Genomic DNA, 22,690 nt, shown 5'->3' on the forward strand with positions numbered 1-22,690 from the left:
CACTTGGGAGTGGGGCAGGGGGCCAGCGCTGAAGAGGATCAAGGGGGAAGAGGTCTGGAAGGCGGAGCCTAGGACTTGGGACACAGGAAGCTTCCAGTGAACCTCTGTGGAAGGAATAAGTGAATGAATGAGGGGTTAGCGAGTCAGTGCCGAAAAGCCATACCACAGTGGGGAGAATTGGGAGACAGAGAGAGGATTCCAAAGGGTGACTGGCCAGGCTACATGGCACGAAGCCTGCAAGGTGGCCACTGTTCATATGCTAGAGGTAGCTCTGCAGAGTGGTCAGATGCACAGATCACAGAGGCTGGGGAAAGAATGGGCAAAGAGACAAGAGGAGACCCTTTGTCTGATTTTATTTTTTGGCCACACCAAGAGGCATGTGGGTTCTTACTTCCCTGAACAGGGATCGAACCTGCGCCCCCTGCACTGGACGCTTGGAGTCTTAACTACTGGACCCCTGGGGAAGTCCTGAGAGGAGATCCTCTTAAAGAAGTCTGGTGAAAAAGGAAAGGAGACACTGAGGCAGCAGCTGGACAGAAATCGACTGGAAAAAAAGTTTGATGTATGGATATTTATACACCTTCCTTCCTTCTGACGTCTACCAACCCTCTCCCCGGACCCCACCCCCCCATATCCATCCATCTGATTTAAGCATCTGATCTGAGGCTTCCAAGGTCTAAATTGCAGGTCTGGTACTTTCTAGTTTGGTAGCCTTGGGGACATCCAAAGGACCATTTTAAGCTGAGCTCCTGCCAGATACAAATCCCAAATCGAAATAGGATTCAATTTACACTAAGTTAAAATAAAATTCAAGTCTGGGGGAAAAAAAAAAGCTGCTGTAAAGAGAAAAACCTTGCTTTCCACATTCTCTGACCTAGTGGCCAGTGGATTCCAGTGGCCAGTGCTAAGGCAGGGACCCTGAGCTCCCAGCGCCTGGTCAATGATGCCATGATGAATGGTGAGGAAAACTAGGACTCAGTACTGGTCCATGTCCTTTTATTACAATCCTGTCCTGGGTTCCAGAATGAATGGCTTTTTAATAAACAACCCAAAGCACTCTGAAAAGCGATCGTAACTTCCCATTTCTTTCTCAGTATATCGAATCTAAAGGGAAAAAGTAAAAAATCACCAGGTTTAGTACATCCCAGAAAAAGCACCTTTACTAAACAACAGGAAATAAAACGTGCCAGGAATCTGACCAAAGAGACGAAGCAGCAGGTGAGATTCCTAATAGGAAAGAATGACTCCCAACGGAACATAAATAGATTCCCCTCAAAGTACATACATTTCACATGGGTGTGTACATACATAGTAATATATTAAAGGAAATTTGGTTTCTACCATGAGAAGTTTACTCAGAAATAATGAATCAACATCTCACCTGAGACGGGGAGGTCGGGGTGCTGCAGCCACGGTATAAATCGAGGTGCACCTCACTGCTGCACACGCCTCCCCTCTTTACACTATATACACTTGCTGGGTGGGGGGCTGGGGCGGGGGTTTCTTCCTGCCCCTCCCCCGGACCAGCAGATCCAGTGTTTGTAGAAAAGTGAGCAGGGAAGGCAGGTGGCTATATGGCCCGGGAGCCCAACCTGCAGAGCCCAGGAGCTGGCTCCAGCGGGGGGAGGCAAATGTCTGAGGCCACCCCCACCTACCCGGAGAGCTGCTTTGGCTCTGGGGTGAAGAGAAGCACTCAGGACCCCACAACGGCATGACAGCGAGCCTGCCTCTGGGGTCCACCCACGGCCTCCAGATTTTTGTAGTTTGGCCAGTGGGGGCTTCTCCTGGGATCAAACAGCTTTGGGAAATAGAGTTTCCAGACCCACCAGGGCTCAGCCCTGGGAATGTGTGTACGTGTGTGCACACGCCCACATACACACGTGCTTCAGTGGAGGTCAGCAAGTTGCAAACAAAAGTGTTCTACAGGGGCGCGCTCAAATAGTGTCTGCTTCGGGGGCTGCCTCGTCACTGCGTTCTGAGTGTCCCCATGCCAAAGTGGATTTGTTCAAAAGATACCAGGTTGCTGGAGGCTACAGATACAGAAGATAGGTTGCACACCAACGGGGTGCAACCCTCTCAGGCCTTGGCACAGCATTTTTAGCAACAGAACAGAAGACACGCACGGGAACCCTCTCCTCCTCCTCAAACCCTTTCCTGGCGCCGCAGGCAGACAGGGAAAAGGCCGTGGTGATCAGCAGGTGCAGTCCAGGAGCCAGGTCACACGCAGCCGTACTCGTACCACACCGTCTGCTGGTCCCCTCCCGGCTCGGGGGACGCCGGCGTGCTCTTGGAGCTGCTCCCACGCCCAAAGTCCTCAGGGGCCCGGCTGCCCTGGGGAGCCAGGTCCGGAGACCTGCCCGGGCCCTTAGCAGGGAGGCCCTCGCTGTGACCCTGCCCCGGGACCCCATCCCCTTCCGAGGGGCTGAGCCCTCCTCGGACGGGGGGGATGGTGGCCACCTCCCCCGGGTGCAGGGGGGCTTGGGGCTTAGTCCTGGCTGCCTGGGCTGCAGTGGGTGAGAAGTGCTGGAGCTGCGAACCGCTGCCGCCACCGCCTCCAGTGGCGATGGCTGGGGAAGTGGCGGATTGCTGCAGGGGGGCCAGCCTCTCCTCCTTTGGGGGAGCCAGTGAGAAGCGCCTCAGGTCCAGTGGCCGGCTTCGGGGGCCGGGGCCCTGACAGGAGCCGCCAGCCTTTCCCACAAGCGGGGTCCGCTCACGGGCCAGGCCGTGGGAGCCGGGGGCAGTGGAGCTCTGCAGGTTGTGGCTGCCTGGGTCTCTGCCCCCCGAGGCCTCGGGACCCGCCAGCTCCTGTTTGCAGGCCTCCGGCCCGCTGGCCCGGAGGAGGTCAGCGGAGGCCAGACTAAAGGCCCGGTTTAGGGATGCGCTCCGGCCAGCAGGCGTGTGGGAAGCGGGGGGCATCGTGGCCTGCCGGGCTCTGCCCAGGGACAGGCTCTGGGGTGGCTGGGCCTGCCTCTGGGGGACACTGGGCGTGGCCTCGGCCTCAGCGGCTCTGAAGTTCGGCTTTACATACTGCCCAGGCTTCAGCGGCTTTCCCTCAGAGGTGGAGACGGGCATCTTGATGGTGGGGGCCACAAAGCTGGTGGGCATCTTGGCCCCTTCTTTCCTGGGCGGTGGGCCTGGCTGGCCTCCAATGGACGGGAGATCACCGGCCTTTCTGAAGTAATCACTCAGCAGGTCATCCCGGCAACTGGGAGCGTCCTACAGGAAAGAGAAGAACTGAATGAGTCTGGGGGTGGGGTGTGGGGGGTGGTCCTTGGAGTTCCCTCCTCCCACCCAGGATGTCCCCTGTGTTGCCCACACGGCTGGGACTGAAGTTTCTTGCTTGGCCTGTTGAAGGCCTAATGTCCCCACTGCACACACTGCCCCGGTTGGGTGGGGGGTGGGGGTCGAGGCAAAACGAGGATCCTTAGGGAGCAGACCCAGGCATCACTCAGTCCTAACGTCACAGGCAAGAAAGACCCAGAGAGGAAACCCACCAAGCTCATCCATTTTATGAAAGGATCAGGACAACCGTTTCGACTTGGGTCTCCTTTTCCACTAGGCAGCAGAAAGCTGATGGACAGGACTGGACCTTCTTCGTCAGCCCACCAGGCTCAGACACGCTGCAAGCGCCTTCCAGTGGGCCACAGAGAGGAAGAGAAACAAGGCCAGCTCCGCAGAAGCCAGAACCAACCACACTGCTCACTGCCTCTCAGATCTTTCTCCTGATGGGAGGAAAGGGAGAGGCAGGCACAAGGGGCAGAGGAGGGCAGAGAGAACCAGAGGTCCAGGAGAAGGCAGAGGCAGCCTAGCCCTCCAGAATATCCCCCGTGCCAGACAGTCACCACCTGGGCTTCCCCTGGCCAGGGAACCAATGTCCTTTGTCACCATCCTGGGGGCAGGCGGAGCCCCTGGAGCCAACAAGCTCGGTGGGCCTGTTCAGGTCAACTTCAGCCTTTTGCCAGCACCTCCCAGCCTAGAGGATCCCAGAGAGATGTTTCTCCTGAGGCTGGGGATGGAGCAGGGGAAAGGTCAGGGCCGAGAGCTGCTGCAATCAGACCCCAGCCTGCTGGGAGGGAGGGAGTCAGCCTGCAGGATGGGTCAGCAGCTCAGGAACCACCTGACAACAACTCCTGGCCCCTGAAACCATGTGGATGCTCAACTTGACAGAGGTACACTCTGCTGTTTCATGTTAGCTTGAAGCCTTACTCTTGGGTGTGTGTGCGTGCAGTAAGACCCTGGGTCATCAATATGGACAAGAACCATTTATTTATCAAGTACTTCCCACATGTCAGGCACCGTGCTGGGAACCAGGGATGTAATCCAAAAAACTCAGTTTAAATTTGAAAGCAACCTTGTGCAAGAGTTGTTTAAGGTTGTATTAAAACATCACTTAATATGTAAGAAAGGACTTCTTAGGTGGCTCAGTAAGTGGTAAAGAATCTGCCTGCCAATGCAGGAGACGTAGGTTTGATCCCTGGGTCGGGAAGATGCCCTGGAGTAGGAAATGGCAATCCACTCCAGTATTCTTGCCTGGGAAACCCCATGGATGGAGGAGCCTGGCAGGCTATAGTCTATGGGGAGGCAAAGAGTTGGACACGACTTTGTGACTAAACAACAAATATGTAAGAAAACTGAGGTCACAGAGATTAGGCATCTGAAGAATGGAGACTGAGGATTAGAACCTACGGCTGTTTGACTCTGGAGCTGTCTGCTCTACCTCCTGGCCCCTTTCTGCACGTTTCTAATTAGCCTCTTCATCCCCACTTTCAGGAGGCCACCCAGGGAGCCCATTGTGTGACCCTGCTCTCCCAGCATCACCAGCACTCGGGGAGTGGAGGCATGGGTGGCTTCTCTAGGCCTGATCAGGGGAAGATAGAAGTGTCAGGTGGGGCTCGTGGGGTGAGCACCTGGGCCGATGGAGGGAGAAGGAGGTGGCTCTCAGAGGCTGAGCATCAGCTTCCAACAGAAACTGCTGCAGTGAGACAGCTTTGGCCTCATTCAGGCTGAAAAGCGACATGTGCTGACAGCAGCCTCAGCGACAGTGTCTGGATAGGTCTAAGCTGAGTGCGGAGGGGCTGTGCCCCTTGTGAGCAAGGGGACCTGACCCCTGAGATCTGCCCAGGAATAGGACACCCACTGGGACAGGCACACAATCAGAAATGGATTGAGGAGAAGAGACATCCAACGGCAGGCACCCTCGATTTCTGGACTTTTCTCGTTTGTTCCATCAGGTCAGTGCTCCTCAGCCTGTGATGCCTGGACCCCCAGTGACAGTGAGAGCACCATCTGGGAACTCGGCAGAGATGCAAAAATCTCAGAATCCCTGGGGTCCAGCCTGTGTCCTGCCAGGCGAGTCTGATGAACGCTAGAGTTTAACAGCCACTGCGTCAGACTATAAACTTCTGGAGGGCAAGGTTTTGGTCCTTCTCAGCTTGGTTTCCCTAGTTTCTAGCCCACAGTAAGTGTTTGACAGACAAATAAATGAAGACAGGGGAGGGGCCATGTTTTATAATTCTTTGGCACCAACCACAAGACCAAGCACCTAGCAAGTATGCAATAAAAATTGGCCCATTTGCTTTGTTTTTTGAGAGCAGGCACCATACATACTGCCTAAGACACAGTAGCTGCTCAATACATATCTTCAAGACAAATATTTTGTGTTCTCTGTGTCAATGTGACGGATTAATGTGGGTCACAGAGTTTACCATGTGGCTACACAAAGTTCAACTGTATTCACTGAAGGGAATAAGATGCAATCACTAAAGCATTAAACCTTAAAAGACTTCAATTATGGAAAAGACCATGACGCTGGGAAACATTGAGGGCAAGAGGAGGAGGCGACAGAGGATGAGATGGTTGCATGGCATCATTCACTCAATGGACATGAGTTTGAGCAAATTCTGGGAGATAGTAAAGGACAAGGAAGCCTGGTGTGCTGCAGTTCATGGGTTGCAAAGAGTTAGATATGACTTAGTGACTAAACAACAAGACAGTATATAAGCCAATAAGTTCAATAACCCAATAGCTCATGGGACTGAATTTAGACAGCATATGTAAAAAAAAAAAGGCAACCCACTCCAGTATTCTTGCTGGGAAAATCCCATGGACAGAGGAGCCTGGCAGGCTACAGTCCATAGGGTCTCAAAGAGTCAGACACAACTAATTACGCACATACACACATGTGAAAAAAACAGATGCTCAGCTTCAGAAAAGCTAAATGGAGACACTGGAAAGGTGACATGGGAGGGAATACAGGGGGTGTCTGCAGGTTAGATACAGATCTAACACCTAATACAGGTTAGATCTGTAGAACAGAGGCTAGCAACCCAGAGCTGTGGGCCAGGTCCAGTGTGCTGCCCTTTTTTGTATGGCCTGTGAACTAAGCATAGTTTTTACACTTTCAAATGATTGCAAAAAACTTTTTTTTAAAAGAACAATCTTTTGGGACATGAGACAACTGCATGAAATTCAAACGTCTATGTCCATAAGTCAAGTTTTATTGGAACACAGCCATGCCGACTCATTGACAGATGGTCTAGAGCTGCTTTCCTACTAAAATGGCAGCGTTGAGTGGCTGCAACAGAGACTGTCCTGCCTGGGAAGCCTAAAATATTTACTCTCTGGCTCTTTATAGAAGAAACTGATCTCCGCTGGTGAGGGCTCAGGGGAAGTGGGCATGCAGAGCTCTGCCTCAAAACCTGATGAGATGCTAACCCCAGAGTGGGTGCTGGGCACATCTCTCAAGAAGCTTGTAGTGGTGGGCACACACCATCCCTGCCCTCCATGCTGGCACCAGGCTCTGCCCACTCACTCCACAGATGGAGCAAACAGCCTCTGAGGTCTGGGGCTGGCTGCCAGCCCCGGGGATCTGTAGGCTTGTGGGCTTCCTCCCCGTCTAAGGAGCCCCACACCTAGGCTGCCCCCCGCGCCATCCCTGTATCTCTGCCACCACAGTTTCCACCTGCTATCCCAATCCAGGGAGTGTGCAAGGGATGATGGACCCGCTGTGTCCCTTTGAGCCCCAGGGCCACTCACGGGGGACGGGGAGTCCCGATTGCTCTCCTCCAGGAACTCCTCCAGGGTGACCATCTCGCTGCTCGGGGAGGTGGAGCAGGGCCGCACCCCGCCGTGGGGCTGGGCTGCGCTCCTCTTCTGGACGCCCTCCTGGGGGAGAGGCCCGTTCCGCGGTGGGGGGTACTCATGGCGGCTGAGGGGGGGGCGCCCCGGGGTGCTGGCATCCCGTGGCAGAGTGGCCGTGTCCCTGCTGGGGATCAGGTCTTCGCTGCTGAAGCTCTCGGACCTGCCGTGGAGCTGGTCGGAGGAACCTGGGGTCAGGGCAGGTGACAGAGCGTACATCAGTCCCTCTCTGCCTCCAGTGGGCTCCATGCTGCCTGCCGCTCACCTAGAAGAGGACCCTGCCCGAGAACCCAGGGCACACTTCTCCCAGGCTGGGGTTCTCCACGTGAAGAACACTCTGGGATGCTTAGAATTCGGAACAAAATAATTTGAGATAAACATGGAAAGTTTCTGCTAAAGTTCATACTGTTAGTAGTGCTAAGGTCCTGGGTGGCTCAGCTGGTAAAGAATCCACCTGCCATGCAGGAGACCAGGGTTCAATGCCTGGGTTAGGAAGATCCCTTGAAGAAGGGAACAGCTACCCACTCCAGCATTCTGGCCAGGAGAATGTCATGGACTGTATAGTCCATGGGGTCGCAAAGAGCTGGACATGACTGAGTGACTTTCACTTTCTTTCACCACACTCATTAGCTCTCATCCATTCATATATTTAAAAGCTTTACTGAGCACTTGCTATATGCCAGATGGTCACGTGGACACTAAGAAGTGAAAAAAATCTGTGTAAGAGTTTATGGTCCTGGGACAACAAACACATTCTTTTCAGACGTACAAGAAACATTCATTAAGACAGACTATATTTCGCACTATAAAATCAACTTAAAAAACCCCTGAGAATCAAAGCCACTCTGTTCTCTGACCACAGTGGAATGGAATTAGTGTCATGATCCCCCTTCTAAAGATGAAGTAACTTGGATTCAGAGGGTAGGTGACTCGCCTAGGTACCCAGACTCTGTCAGTGGGGGTGAAGGGATTTGAACTAAAATCCATTTAAACTCCTGGCCTGCACTTGAAACCACATGATGTGGCCTTGGAATGCAATGAATGCCGAACGTATGGAAGACCTTGGGGAACAGTATGTTAAAAATTACAAATATGATATAAACACAAAGACCCACAGACACTGCAGAGCGCCCAGGAGGAGGGCCGGCTCACCTTTCAGGTTAAGAGGTGAGCTGTCGCTGGACGCATTTCTACTGCTCTCCAAGCTCCCCGGCCGGGATGCTGAAAGGAAATGCCAACATTCAATCAAAAGGCCCGTGACCAGGTCTAGCCTGGAGCAAACCATCTAATCTGAGAAAAATTATGGAACAAAGTCACTCTGCCAAAGTGGAGCTGAACATGCCCCGGAAGGATGGGCCTCGGAACACCCCATGTTCTCCCATGATGGCTAACTTCCCCGAGGGCCAGGTATGGTCGCCCAGAAATGACAGTGTGCAGTTTTTGTTTTTTTTAAAGTGAGGTCTAGGGCTGTGGCTTAAAACAATTTTGTTAAAGAAGAAACTCATGCAGAACTGAAAAAGCAGATGAAAAAAGGGCTGCTCCAGATCAGCCAAGGGTTGGGTACAGGTTCCCACCCCTATTCCTGCTCAGAGCTTCTTGGAACACATGTGAAATCTCCCGCCTAGATGACAGTGCACCTTGGTGAGGGCGGGAGCCAGGAAATGGTGGTATGTGCACATGTGTGTACCTGTGTGCAACTTCAGTTCCCTGATTCCAGGAGGAGGAGCTGGGACCCTCAGCAGGACAGGGAGCACTCGCTTTTCCCAGCTGTCTGCTGTCCTTCAGCTCGTCTGTCTCAAATGCACATCTGCCCCAGAGGGAACAAGTGACCTTTCTGGTGACAAGTGCTGGAGGGAACCAGGCCTGAGGGATGCTGTCTGCGCCGAGCGTGTCTGCGGTGGCTCTTGGATCAGAGCCTGAGTGCCAGGACCAGGGAGGGTGCCCCCCCGCCCTGCCAAGGGCAGGCTGTCCCTTCAAGGCCTGTAGGCCACCCCTCTGGGTCTCCTCTGCCGGTTTCACTGGGCACCATCACTCTTATCAGCCTGCCCTGTATCACTGTTCGTCCTGCTGGACCACGAACCCCCGGGGGACAGGCCCTGTGTTTCTGTCATCTCTGCATCCTCCCAGCACACAGCTGGTGTTGAGCACGCTGAGAACTGGAGACACGCTGCTTACAAGCCACCTCCCCCCACCGCCTGCAAGTTTGCTCTTGTTCTTCTGGGTCTTTAGGGCACCTAGTTCCCAAGCGCTGATGTGTTTGCTGCAAATAGCATGCATCTGGAAAACACTTACTAGCAAACGGGGTTTGGGGATGAGCCAAAAAATACACGGATTTTGTGCATGGTATAAAAGCAAAATAAGTCCTCTTGTTGAGAAGGGAATTTTTTGAAATTTAAAAATGCACATCCCTCTTTAGAAAGGAAATTAAGTTTCATTAAAAGAAAACCATGATACAAATCAACAGGACCCAAAAGCACTTTTATCTAAGTGTTGCATCGAAACCCCCTTCCCCTTCTTTCTCCTGATTAGAGAAGCTCAAGGAATCAAATACTTAGGAAGAAAACCCTTCTGGTCAGCTGACAGGCATAAACCAAGCTACTCCAGTTTACCAAACGTTGCAGGAGATCCTTCCTATTGTGTTGCCCACAATATGTCTGTGTCAGTGCACAGATATAAGGGCTCCTGTGTCAACCTATGTCACCACAGAGCCTGTAACTGGAAATGTCTCTATCCGTATCATAAAATTTTTAAGAGATGCTAGCTAGTTCCCACACACTGTTGATCAGAAGTAAACTGAAATAAATGCAGACTGAGTTTTTTTTTTTTTAAGAATTATCTTCCAACCTTCCTATGACTTCTGTTTTGCAAAATTAAAAAAAAAACAACAAAAAAACCCAAAGCCACTTTTAATTTTTTGAGAAAGTTAGTATAATTTTGGTTTCCCTTCTGCAGTAATTTACAATATGCCTAACTCAAATGGCAAGTACTTTTAACAGTTTCTGAGACTAAATGTAACTTGGAGCCATTCTGCAAGTGAGGGCAGCGAGAGATCTTCCTGAAGTCAATGCTCCCTGGGTAGGTCACTGGAACATCCTGGCAAACATGAGGGGTGTTTTAAGGCGAGGGAAATTAAAGTCTCCAGAAGAGGGATGCTTGATAAGTAGTGAGTTCCTCATCATTGGAGGTATGTAAGCAGAAGTCAGATGCTCAGGCCCCTGGGGAGGGGAAGGAAGGAGCTTAGATGAACTGTGGACCCATCCCCACTTCATACAACAACTCCATTTTCACCTGTTTTGTGTATCGGACTTCCGTATAGGACTTAGCTTGAGGAAAAGGCACTATTGCTAAGAACAAGACTGAGAATCCAGGTGGAAGGGCGTGTAGCACCGACCACTCACCGTACTGCCTGGGGTGAAGGAACTCCAGCTCCGAGGACGGCTCGCAGAGGCTGTCTTCAGAATTATAGCCTGTGGTGAAAACAGGACAATGAGTCAGGGGTTCTGGAACATCCATGGGGAAACTCGGGCTGTCTGCCAGACGGCCACCTCTGAACCTCGCCTGGCATCTGTGTTGGGGCAGCCCCCGGCTCTCGGGGGGCGGGGGGGGGGGGGGCGCGGCGAGGGAGGGGAGCGTGGACCACACCTCTTCTGTGCCTCCTGCTGGTATAACTCTCACACTCCTGACTCCTATTCTATTTAACTTTAAATCCCCTTTCTGCCTGTGCAGTGACTGGGGCTTGAAGGCTACAGCAGTGATCTGGCCTAAGGACAACACAGCAAAAGGAGCTGAATATTTAGGGCCTTTGGGGACCACTTCCCAACCTCCAAGGCCAGGCCATGCAGGCAATTCTGGTCTGGGGGCCACCCTGCCTTCGGGTCGTAGGAGGAGGGCAAAGGAAGGATTCCAGCACCTGACAGGAGAGGCCGACTCCCTGGAGATAGCCCGCCCTGGCAGCTCCAGAAATAGACCGGAAGCACACGCCAGCCATCCATGGCCCTGTCCCCGAGAGGGACTCAAATGCCCTATGCCTCGGACCTACGAGTTTCTCTCTAGCAGTAGACCCTGGGTCCCTCCAAAGTGGCAAAAGGGTTTCCAACCCACCCTTGACTCCTGTTTTCAAAATTCTGGTAGTGAGATACACTCAAAGTTAGGTACGATCTTCACATCACTATAAATAACTATAGATAACTAATAAGGACCTACTGTATAGCACAGGGACCTCTACTTAATACTCTGTAATGGTCGATTTGGGAAAAGAATCTAAAAAAGAGTGAATATATGTATAATTGATTCATTCTGATGTACCACAGAAACTGACAAACACAACACTGTAAATCAACTATGCTCCAATAAATTTTTTATTAAGTTAGATATGATCTAATGGCTTCCTTTGCAGGTTCTGTCTCCCAGGAGATGACAGCAGGACAACTCCTTTTTTTAATTCACTGAAGGTGGGAGAATCCTACTTTTTGTGTTCTCTCTTAATGCCCAATGGGCTTCCCTGGTGGCTCAGTGGTAAAGACTCCGCCTGCCAATGCAGAAGACACAGGTTCGATCCCTGAGTCAGGAAGATCCCCTGGAGAAGGAAATTGGCAACCCACACCAGTAAACTTGCCTGGGAAATCCCAAGGACAGAAAAGCCTGGCGGGCTCATGTCCATGGGATCATGAAAGAGTCGGACATGACTTAGCGACCAAACAACCTAATGCCCAACTCAAAGTAGTGACTTAATTAAAACTTGCTGCCTTGATTACAATAGTAAAATATGGCTAGTGATATGTAGGCTCTTGGTCATTAAACCTAGTTAAGTATCAGAATTTTCTGAAGAACCTTTAAAAAATATGGAATCTTATTTAGGAGAAGTATATTTGTATTTGTCTTTTGACCCAGCAATCCTAATTCTAGGAACCAACTCTGGGGACTAATTGGTTGTATACCGTCATATCAACATTTTAATTATTGTGTGCTTATACAAAGAATGAGAAAGATCTCTATGACATATGTCTAAGCGAAAAAAAAAAAACCAAAAAAACAAGATGCAATATTTTAATTTTTTTTGCCAAAAGAAACACAAAGTATAAATAAGGAACTAAAAAAAAGGTTATCTATAGGGTGATTTTGGAATGTAATGGAGGGGAAAGGGAGAGATGTGAAGCTTAGAAATCTAAGCATGCCTTTTTATGTAATTTAGCTTTAAATTATGTAAATGTTTTATGTAGTAAAAAACAGAATTTAACAAAGAAAAAATTCTAAAATTGAAGACAGAAACAAATAAACCTTAGTGTATATCAAACCACTAACATAATCCATAAAAGAAAAAATTCCAGTGAATTTTGAATATAAAACTCTGTGTATCTTTAATGAGATTTAATCTAAGCACTAGAAGAATTACAAAGGAAATAAACATCACTTGGTGATTTTGTTAGTAGCAGTATTAGTATTAAAATTTTTGACCATCACTGCATATTTTCAGGAAATATAAGGAAATGTTTTAAGAGAGAAGACGTCTGTGGAAGAAGAGGACACACACGTGAAATCGAAGGAAAAAAAAACCCCTGTAATATTAAAATAGAACTGCAGAAAGAATTTCTTTACTGAAAGGGTGCAGAAGTAATGACAACTCTGCCATGCCCAGATCTTGATTATGAAATTCTACTCTAAAAGGAACTAGATTTACTTAAAGAAACCCTGGTCCCGGGGGGTGGGGGAGGGCAGTTTCCATTTTGATGATGGTTACACAGCCATCCGCCGTGACTGCCCAGAATGTGAGAGCCAGGCTGCCAAGGAATTGCTGTTGGCGGGGTGAGGGCGCCTTTGGTGACAGACCCTTGTGCTTGCTCTGCAGGCCAGTGACGATTCCAGGATGATTCCAGGCTTGGGCTCCAGTTCAGCGATGGGATCCAGGCTGAGACAGCCTGTGGGTCAGCCCAGAGGGCTGGACCTTGAGTCACAGAGATCCCCAAAACCCTGAGGGGAGATGGTGTTCCCAGCTCTTCCCCAGGACCAGGCAGCGCCTCTGCACCCCAGAGCTCCAGCAACCAGGGGGTACTGATGGCTGCGGACAACAGACACCCTTGCCACGCGGGCTCAGGGCATGGCTCTCCCAGAGAGCTCACGGCACAGCTCCACTGACGCCCAACAGTAAGTGACTGCCTGCAGTGGGGAGAGGCTGCCCACCTCTCCTGTGCCCATCCCACTCACCTTCTCCCCGAGGGGCTTCCTACTTATAAGCAACCGGGACAAGGGCAGGGACCCTGTCTGTCTTTGCTTGTCAAACCAAGGTTGTGCAAGCCCCTGGTTTTAAGAGCAGAGGGGGTGCTATTACTGTGAAAAATAACAACCACTTCTAGTTCTCCAACTTCTAACACCTCAGAGGCAATTACTTTCAGTCCTTTTAGCTGTTTCTTTGGATGTCTCCTATCTTTAAATTATCAGCCGAAGGTCTTTTTTGGTTTTAAGCTTTACCTGTTCCTCCCTGCGTATCTTAAATTTCCCAATACTTTCCCCTCTCTTTTGGTAGCACCCTATTCTTGTTTCATGGGTACAACAGCTTTGCTCATCTCTGACTACGTTAATGATGGGCATCGTAAAGTTTCCATCTTATGTCTGTTGCCTCTCACACTGGTTTTGGTCTGTTACTAGAGGCTCTAGAGGTGTCCCTGGGCTTCACCTGGCAAGATCGGATGGAGACATTCAGCTGGGAAACTTCCCTTCCACTCTTGTCAACCCACCTCTGGTTCAGAGACCCTCTTGTGTATCCTCCACAGAGAATGAACCTCCAGACTTCTACCAAGGTGGGCTGGAGAGGATGCCTCCTTTTAGCGCAAATGCTAGCTTACCTCCCTTCTAGATCTACTTGGAGCCTCTGAGTTCTGCATGGTGGTGGTGGGAGTGGGTCCCGGGGCTTCCCCTCCAGTGGCTTGGGGTCAGGCCTCTAAATGGTGACCTTATCAATCCAGTCACCCACCCAGCTGGCAGGCAGGGCTGAAGTCTGAACTCCTATCTGGGTGATGCCAGAGCCTGCCCACAACTTAACCACCCTGCTCACTACCTCTCAGCCCGGGACCCCTCCTTCCACCAAGAGCCTGGGGTCTTTAGGAAGGACCCTGAGCCCCAGACGCTCAGCCCCCTTGTTTCTGGAGAGGCCCACAACTCACCTTTGGTGCGGCCTGGGTGCCGGGAGATGGAGCTGGAGCTGGAAGGGGTTGTAGTGATGGCTGAGGTCGAACAGGGCCGGGGGCCCAGCTCCATGGGCCAGGGTTTCAAGGCTGGGTCAGTGGAGGCATCCTTGCAGTCCAGGCTGCCTCGGTGCGGGGACCCTCGCTTTGGCTTTAGGTCCCCAGGGCCTGGGGCAGAAAAGGACATTGAGAGACAGGGCGGCAGAATCCTGGGCTCAGGCTGGGCGACCACACGGAGGCCTAGAAGCAAAGGCAGCAGGGCACACAGACCACAGGGACGAAAAGCTGAGCTGCCCCCCACCCGGGCACCCCCCGACCCCGGGCTGTGGTTTAAACAGGAGGGCCCTGGCTACAGGCCTGTATCAGAGACCCCAGCTCCACTGACGGGGCATTACTGCAAGCCCTGGAATTTTGGCTGGGCGACAATAAAGGAAAAACTCAGGAGGACAGACAAAATGGTGGTAGAAGTCCAACATATTAACTACAGGGCACGCCTGCCACCTAGCACTGTGTATCATGCAAATCCCTGACGTAAAAAGATCCTGGCAGAAGAAAATCCAAAAAAGAGGGGATATGTGTATACGTACAGCTGATTTGCTTTGCTGCACGGTAGAAACTAACAAATTGTAAAGCAACTATTCTCCAGTAAAAATTGAATCTAAAATAAAAATAAAAAAGATTCTCGTATATATCGGCTCAGGATCACTGCTGCCTGAGGCTGAGGCCCTGAAGGTCCAGGACGTGTATCTTGCCAACTGGCTTCACATATAATCTCAGGAAAAGTTTACTGTCACCTTAACAATAATTTAAGAGATCTTTAATGTCTGCATGGTGAGACTGACTACCAGAAGGATTTTTACCTTTTGTCTTATGCATTTTTGCAATCTCGAAGTTTTCTACCATGAAGATATACTCTTGTCAAAGTTAAGTAAAATCCTATATAAAAACATTTTTAAAACATCCAACCCTCCACCTATCTTGTAGTAAGAAAGGGAATGGGCTCTCCAAAAATGAGACAAAAATGAACGCAGCTGGGGTTCCTGTGAGCATTAAGATAATGCTGTCTCCCATGAGGTCTCACTCCAGGTACCCCAAGGCTGCAGACCCAGAGCCACGCCCGCTGACAGGCTCTCAGGCCCCTCCCCTCCCCTCTTCCATAGACCTGACCCCGCCAGCCCCTTGGCCACTCAAATCTGGATTCATGGTGAAGTTTTAATCGCCTATGTCTTATCATGACTTGAAATCAAGGTAGAATTTGGATTCTGAAAGATAACCTTGATGAGAAGCAAGATTCAAGTCTGGTGGGATGCATGGGGCAGACATCCAACAGGTGAAGTTAGGAGGAGGAGCGGGTGGCGGGGAGGTGGAGATGACCAAACAGTTAGCACGAACAGCAGAGAAACAGCACCGTCCCAGCAGCATGCTCAGAGGACGGGGGCCGGGACCACAGCAGCCCAGGGCTCCCAATGCGGTGAGCGAGACAGGAAGTTGGCACCACGTCCGCCGACTTCAGCATTTCAATACATGTGGACTTATTTTTTAATATAGTTACCTTGTTTTTAATGGTACTGGCTTTCCATTTACAGTACAGGTAATAATCTATCCTTGGAGGATAAATTTAAGTGGAAACGGTGGGTCAGTTCAAGGGGAAAGATGTCAGTAACCACACAGGTGATGGACAGAGGTGGCAAAAAATCATGAAGATGGGACAAGAATGATTGAAGACAGAAAGAAACTGCAGTAGCTAAAGGCCTCTCTCGACCAGCCTTTCCCCCGCTCTGGGCGTGACTGGCCTGCTGATGCTCTTTCTGCCCACTGCAGCTTTAACTTCAGCACCCGAGATGCTCAGAGAAAGACAGCACAGTCATAAAGCTTCATTCTGGGCTGGCCTCTGGCTGGGCATCATCGATGCAATTATTCAAAACGCTTGAATGGAGCACAGTAAATCCTTCAAAAGATCCAACACCTCTAAAACGGACCTTATTTGGCAAAAGCCATCAATTCGGGGCTCTGACAAAGAAAGAGGAGAAAAGGGCAGCGGATTTAAATTTAGCTGCTTCTAGATAAGACTCAAGGAAAAGAAAAAAAAAAAGTCACTTGACAGAGGCCGTTTATTTTAGGAAGCATAGCGACACTGACCAGCTCTGCTTTATTCTTGAGCATTGACAAAAGCCTGCAGGTGCGAGGGTGGGGGACAGCACACGGCCACTGGACTTACTCAGCACGGACATCCTGGCCCCAGGACCTGTGCACGGATGTCCCGAGGCGCCCCTACAACTGTGCTGTGCTGGAGAAATGGTCCAGAGGATGTGGCAACTCATCTTCTCTTTTGAAATCACAATCCACGCTGGCTACTTTAAAGTTTGGCCTGGAATTGGTGTTGGGAGGAGGGGTCCGCTAGGGGTCATCTGGCCTTTAGGTACTGGGTTTTTTTTTTTTTTTTCCATTTGTTTGAATTTCAGAAATGAAGGAGGATACACGATGAAGACACATGGTAAAGAAAAAGGATTAGAAGTCTCCAATTTCTGAAAAGGGGAGAGGCTCGTTAGGAGAGGATGGGATGTCAGAGGAAGACCAGAACCGCAGGCGTTTAGAGAGAGCCGGGTGGGCCGTTGGAGACTTGTCTTTGTCCTTGCTTTTGCTTCTCAAAAAGGGACTCTTTTTGCGCTGAGTTGCTAAATCGTTATCCCCAGGATAACCCGAGAGAGGAAGGAAGAAAGAAAAAAAAAAACACAACAAATAAATGAAATGAATAATAACACGTAACTCTAAATTAGCTCAATGTACTTGGGAAATCAGAATCCAGTCCAGTCCAGGAAAGATGGAAACAAAAAGCACGACAAGACTGGAATCAGGACTCAGTGAATCATTTATGCACTGCCTCAATTTAATTAATTTAGCAGCATCTTAGTGCCAACACTTTACTCAGCACGTGAAGAGAACTACATATTGCTCAAGGAGCCAAGGGCTTAGATGATTTTCAATTTCAATGTGTTAAATTATTAAATAAGAATGTTCATTAATTTAGGACCCAGCTTCTCTTACTCATCCATTTTAATGACTGACTCCCTGACAGTTTGGCTCATGTGTTACTCTCACTCCTGTTCAAAGACCTTGGAAACAACACTTTTCTGGCCTGCTGTAATGGAACAGTCTGCCCGACTATTATTCACCAATAATTCTTATACATCTGAAATAACCTTTTTTGGCAGGATGAGTTGAAAAATAACGAAAATACCTCTTTTTCACACTCCAAAGCCCTCAACACCAAGAATTACCATACCCTTTCTTCTAATACATGACTTTTAAATTAGAAGGGCTTATCAGAGCAGACAATTGGTCTAACTTTTTGAACACGTCATACAGAAACATAACCAATATATCCAATTTCTGATTTAGAACTAAATTTGGAATCAGAACCTCCATTATTTCTTCCTCCACAGCACCACCTGGTGGTCAATATTCACACCATAGGTAAGGGACTGACTATGTGATTCTGGGGCCCTTAGCTCTGCTGGGGCCATGCCTAACACGCCTGTTAGGCAGCATGTTTTTTCAGCTTTCACTGCAGGCAGTGCACTTGGTGGTGAAGCGCTCAGATTCCAGAGGTAACAGGCCTGTGTTCAAATCTAAGCTCTGTCACTTATTATAGCAGAAAGTGTTTCACCTTGTTAAGCCTCACTTTCTCAACTCTGAAAAGGGGATGATTAATCATGCCTACCTCACAGGGCAGTTAGGACTAAATGAGGCAGATAAAGTAAATTAAAAAGGTGCTGACGGTCCCCCAAAAGGCATTCAATGAATGACTGCTGTTATTAATAACCATCGCTGACTTGCTCACTCACGGATTGGTACAAGCAATTTTTTCCCTTGAAAGTTTTCCTGACTCAATCGGGCTGATTATGGTTAATTAAGGACTTCCCTGGTGGCTCAGTGGTAAAGAATCTGCCTGCAATGCAGGAGATGTGGGTTCAATCCCTGGGTGGGAAAGATCCCCTGGAGGAGGAAATGGCAACCTGCTCCAGTAGAGTTAATTAAGCCAACTTTAATACAAGTTGAGGCAATGAATGTCAAAACAATTATATAGCCAATATGAAAACTAGAGACCAGAGAACCTGCCTAGATGAAAACAAATGTTTCATCATCACTGACCTGAACAAGAGCCTTTTACATAATGTGACCTCCTGTGAAGAATGGGAGTGCAAATGTTAGTCTCCAAAAAACGTGTGAAAGCACTTGCTTTTGTGCATTTGAAAGTGACACGACAGTACGTGAAGTGGTGAACACGGCCTCCCAAAAGGCCTGTGCACGTCCCACCCAGCAGAGGGTGGCCTGCCACTGGCTCCTAGCGCTGTAACGGCAACCCCATCCCTGAGAATCTTCAGAAAGTCCTGGTGTCTTTCATAAAAACTTAAATTATTCAGACTGTAGGTCTGGTATAAATAATCCGAGCAATGATATTTGAAAGTAAATTTGGAAACCGAACAATGTTTGAAGTAACTGCCACATTTAGTCAGTTCTAAGATGTACATCTCCCACCCCCAAATCTTAACATCACTGAAATCAGGGTGCAGCTTCCACAGCATCTTAAGAGTCACCACTGGGGGGTCCAGACGAAATGGTGACAAAATTGTCGCTGCCGCGACCAATATATTTTATTTATATTTTCCTTTTATGAGTGTACACAAAAATCTATCTTAATTAAGTCCTTTAGAAGAGCTTGTCAACCAGAGCATGATAAAAGTCCTAAGTGGTAAAGCTCTGCATCATTGGATTGCCAGTGGTATGTACAGTAACTGTGCAGTTTATAATTGATAGCCTCTTAGATTTGACGACATGAAGCACATTCAACTAGAAGTCCATTTCAGAACCTCTGGCAAACTCAGAATGACAGCCCTCATGGAAAGATGGCTGGGCTGAAGGCCAGGTCAGGCTGAGAAGAAAATCTGCCTGCCTTTCCAAGTTATGAAAAGACTGGAAACCACATGTGGACTTGCTGAGACCCCATATATGCACATTACCCAGGAAATGTGCCTGGGATCTCCCTACAGAGACAGCTTACTCTAAATCTCTCACCTGTACAAGGAAACCCCCAAGGCTATGCTACTGAGCTTGCGTTTGGTGCTTGTGTTGTCAGTTTTGGCTCGAGTCCCTCTCCTCGTCTATGGGATTAGTGATGCTTCTTATCTGACATGGGTTTGTATTTTCCTGGCTATTAACGCAGCCCTTTCAGGCTCCTACACACACATGTACACATCTACATGCCAGCCCCCTCCACCCCGTCCAATGGGAGGGTCCCTTAGGCCTACCTCCGCCAGCCAGGTCAGCACTCCTACCTTTTCCCAAGGGCCCATTGTGGGCGTCACGCTCTTCTGGGCAGCTTGAGCCCGACGGGGTGGACTCGGGGTTCTCGGGCTGAGATCTGAGCGGCTGAGAAGCAGATGGTAAGGTTGGGTCTGGGGATTCCAGCTGCCGGGGAGGGCTGTCTGTGGTTGACTTCAAGCGTTCTCTGGAACCCTCTTTCTTTGGTTTGATGAGTTTGACTAAGGCTTTGGCTCCAATCCAGTGGTTTTTCCTAATGAGAAGTAGATTTTTAGGACACAGTCAACCCTCACTGCCTGCTCCAGCAGGTCACTGGGCACAGTGTCCTAACATGGGCTGGTGTCCCCATCACCAGCCTGGGAAGGTGGCCAGTAACTGGGGTTTAGAATAATGGTGCTCTTCATCACCACCGTGACCACTGTATTTGGGGCTCAGGAGACAGGACAGAATTCTCAATCAGGTACAGCTCAGGGACGGTAGAACCACGTATGGGTGCAGAAATCCACCCCACTCTCTTGCAAAAACAGAACTTCAAGTGTACCCATTAACTCTTTTTCTTTTTTAAAATGTGGACCACTTAAAAAGTCTTTATTTGACTTTGTTGCAATATTGCTTCTGTGGCTTATGTTCTGGATTTTTGGCCAGGAGGCATGTAGGATCTTAGCTTCCCAACCAGGGGCTGAACCCACACCCCCTGTGTTGGAAGGCACTGGACCACAAGGGAAGTCACTGTCTAGTCGCTAAGTCGTGTCCAACTCTTCGTGGCCCCATGGACTGCCCCTGCCAGGCTCCTCTGTCCATGGGATTTCCCAGGTAAGAATACTGGAGTGGGTTGCCATTTCCTTCTCCAGGGGATCTTCTTGACCAGGGACTGAACCCCCATCTCCTGCATGGGCAGGCAGATTCTTTACCACTGAGCCACCCAGGAAGCCCTTGCCCATTAACTCTTGATTACCTCTGTGAAATAAAAGAAGTGCTCTGCTAATGTGATCTATTAGTTGGCCATTTTCCCGCCAAAATGCCATTTTCAGCATCGCATTCCTCCTCATTCCCTGCTAAGGCTCACAGGAAGTGTAACAATAAGCTGGCATTCCCTGACCACTCCCGGCACTGACGAATCTGGGCGTAGCGGCAGAGGGCAGTGAAGAGTGGGCCGTGTGAATGAAAAACAGGGAATATAATGAGTAAGTGATAAAAGCTGTAGCTAGCAGGAAGCAGAGAAGGCTTCTGCTGTACCAAAAAGAGAACCACATCCGGGTTCTCCTCCTGCGCTGAACCGCACTGAACTGTGTTTACACAACTCGCTCCACTTCCGCATCTGGGCCTCACCGTCTCCATCTGCCAAAGGGAACCCTGAGACTGAGGTTCTGAAACTCTGTGGTTCTGTGATTGTAACAGAGAGGCCGTTACGGATGCACAGCGATTCTGACTTCAAGGCTGGGCTGGGCCAGGACTATCTGTAGGGCCCAACTCCTGGAGCCCAGGCCCGGGGAAGCGGTGCTTGATGGATGAGGCCAGCAGCCTCGGGGGATGGAGCTAGTCCTACAACCCAGCACAGGGCTGAAAGAAATTCTACAGTCTTTCTTCTGTGGGAGGGATGTGCACAGGGGTGCCCCGCCAGCGTGGACGACACTGGCCCGACAGACCGGGCGCTGCTCCTGACAGCTACTGCTTTCACCCTGAGCATGAACAAGGAATGTTTGCTGTTCTGTGTTTCAGCCCCTGACACTTAAGTCAACTCACTTCTTTGGAGCAGGATCATAGAATTTGTACTGATCCATGATTTTTTCTTCCAGTTTTTCCTTGTGTCTCCGTAAGGCATTTAATTTGTCTCTGTGGAGAGAGGGGACAGACCATCAAGTCAGGTTTAAGTCAGACAAATGAAGTCACTCGTCAGCTCGGCCTGGGACCTGGCCCAGCACACGTCCCGCGGGCCACCCTGGTTACTGAGTCAGGAATATGTGAACGGAAACACGGGATACAGGCCCCGGAGGTCCTAACGCCTTGAGGCGGCCTGCGAGCACCCAGGACCCAGCTGTGAGTGACTTCAAGGAAGATAACCCCTGACCGTCTGAAAACCCAGCTCAGAAGCAAGGACTTTCCGGCCTGGTCATTCAGGACATGGGACACCCCAGGATTACACTCAGGGCCAGCTCCTGGGCGTGCATCTCAACCAGACCTCAGTGGTGGGGTGAGGTGTGCCTTCAGAAGCTAGGTGGGCAATCAGGGTGGAAAAAGTCATCTTAGCGAAAGCAGACCTCTGACTCGGACCCATTCCAACGTTGGGTTTCTGATTACACTTTTGTGGAAACAAACTTGAAAGCTTCCAGGGGCCAGAAAGAAAAGATGAGGAGCACAGCGGGCCTGGAAAGACCAGGGAGGACGGTGCAGCCTGAGGCACGGTGAGCCGCCCGGGATTGCTGCCATGTCGGAATGAATGCAGATCTAGGTCAGGGGATGGGGTGGATCTTCTCATTTCCCAGAGAAGCCAGAAACTCAAGATCGTGAAGCAAAATCTCCCAGCTTGTACATGCTGGAAACCAGTTCCTATTTCCAAAAGCACAGAAAAGATCAGAGAGACACCTCCTGAACCTTGGGCTGCCAGAGAGTGCCTCTGCTTCCTGGGAGAGAGACGCTGGCCTTCCTGATTCGCAGGATGTGCTTTTATCTCAGGGAGTCCTGCGGGCGGACTCCGTACAACACCGCCCACAGGGCCACCGACTGCTGTCCCCTCCAGCCTCTTACCACCTGGGTGGTCTCTTCACAGCTCAGACCCTCAGTTTCCTCACTGGAAAATGAGGCTTCTGGGCCAGAGGCAACGGCTCAGGCTTCTTCCTATCAAGGCGCTGCCAAGGTGCCACCCAAACCGGGGACTTTCCCGAGCGTTCCCCACGAAGGGAACGCCTGATGAAGAGGGGCAGCTTCTGCAGCCACTGGGTCCCAACCACCAACCCTTCGCTGCTTGAGTCAGCCCCCTTGACTCGACGCCTGTGATCTGTTCCTCTGTCTTCATGGCCGTGCTGTGCGGCCTTAAGCCTGGAGGGCTTCCGTGG

General features: G+C 50.1%; 1 protein-coding gene across 5 annotated transcripts in view; it reads right to left on the reverse strand.

Moving 5' to 3' along the window:
- Positions 1-979: 979 nt before the first annotated feature.
- The window catches only part of CCDC88C (coiled-coil domain containing 88C), a 142,157-nt gene continuing 120,446 nt past the window's right edge, over positions 980-22,690 (reverse strand). Inside the window, exons 24-30 of one of the 5 annotated variants that reach the window (XM_043921744.1) lie at positions 21,381-21,470; positions 19,652-19,890; positions 14,295-14,483; positions 10,536-10,604; positions 8,290-8,358; positions 7,036-7,325; positions 980-3,216 (exon numbers count right to left, since the gene is read on the reverse strand). In XM_043921744.1, the coding sequence (XP_043777679.1) occupies positions 2,218-3,216; positions 7,036-7,325; positions 8,290-8,358; positions 10,536-10,604; positions 14,295-14,483; positions 19,652-19,890; positions 21,381-21,470 (1,945 nt within the window). In that variant the 3' untranslated portion in view covers positions 980-2,217. Of the gene's footprint in view, positions 3,217-7,035; positions 7,326-8,289; positions 8,359-8,400; positions 10,353-10,535; positions 10,605-14,294; positions 14,484-16,647; positions 16,991-19,624; positions 19,891-21,380; positions 21,471-22,690 lie in introns of those variants that run through there. The other 4 variants (XM_043921745.1, XM_043921746.1, XM_043921748.1 and 1 more) reach the window with 4 other exon arrangements.

The sequence above is a fragment of the Cervus elaphus genome, chromosome 13, assembly GCF_910594005.1.
Source record: "Cervus elaphus chromosome 13, mCerEla1.1, whole genome shotgun sequence".
In the NCBI taxonomy this organism is placed as follows: domain Eukaryota; kingdom Metazoa; phylum Chordata; class Mammalia; order Artiodactyla; family Cervidae; genus Cervus; species Cervus elaphus.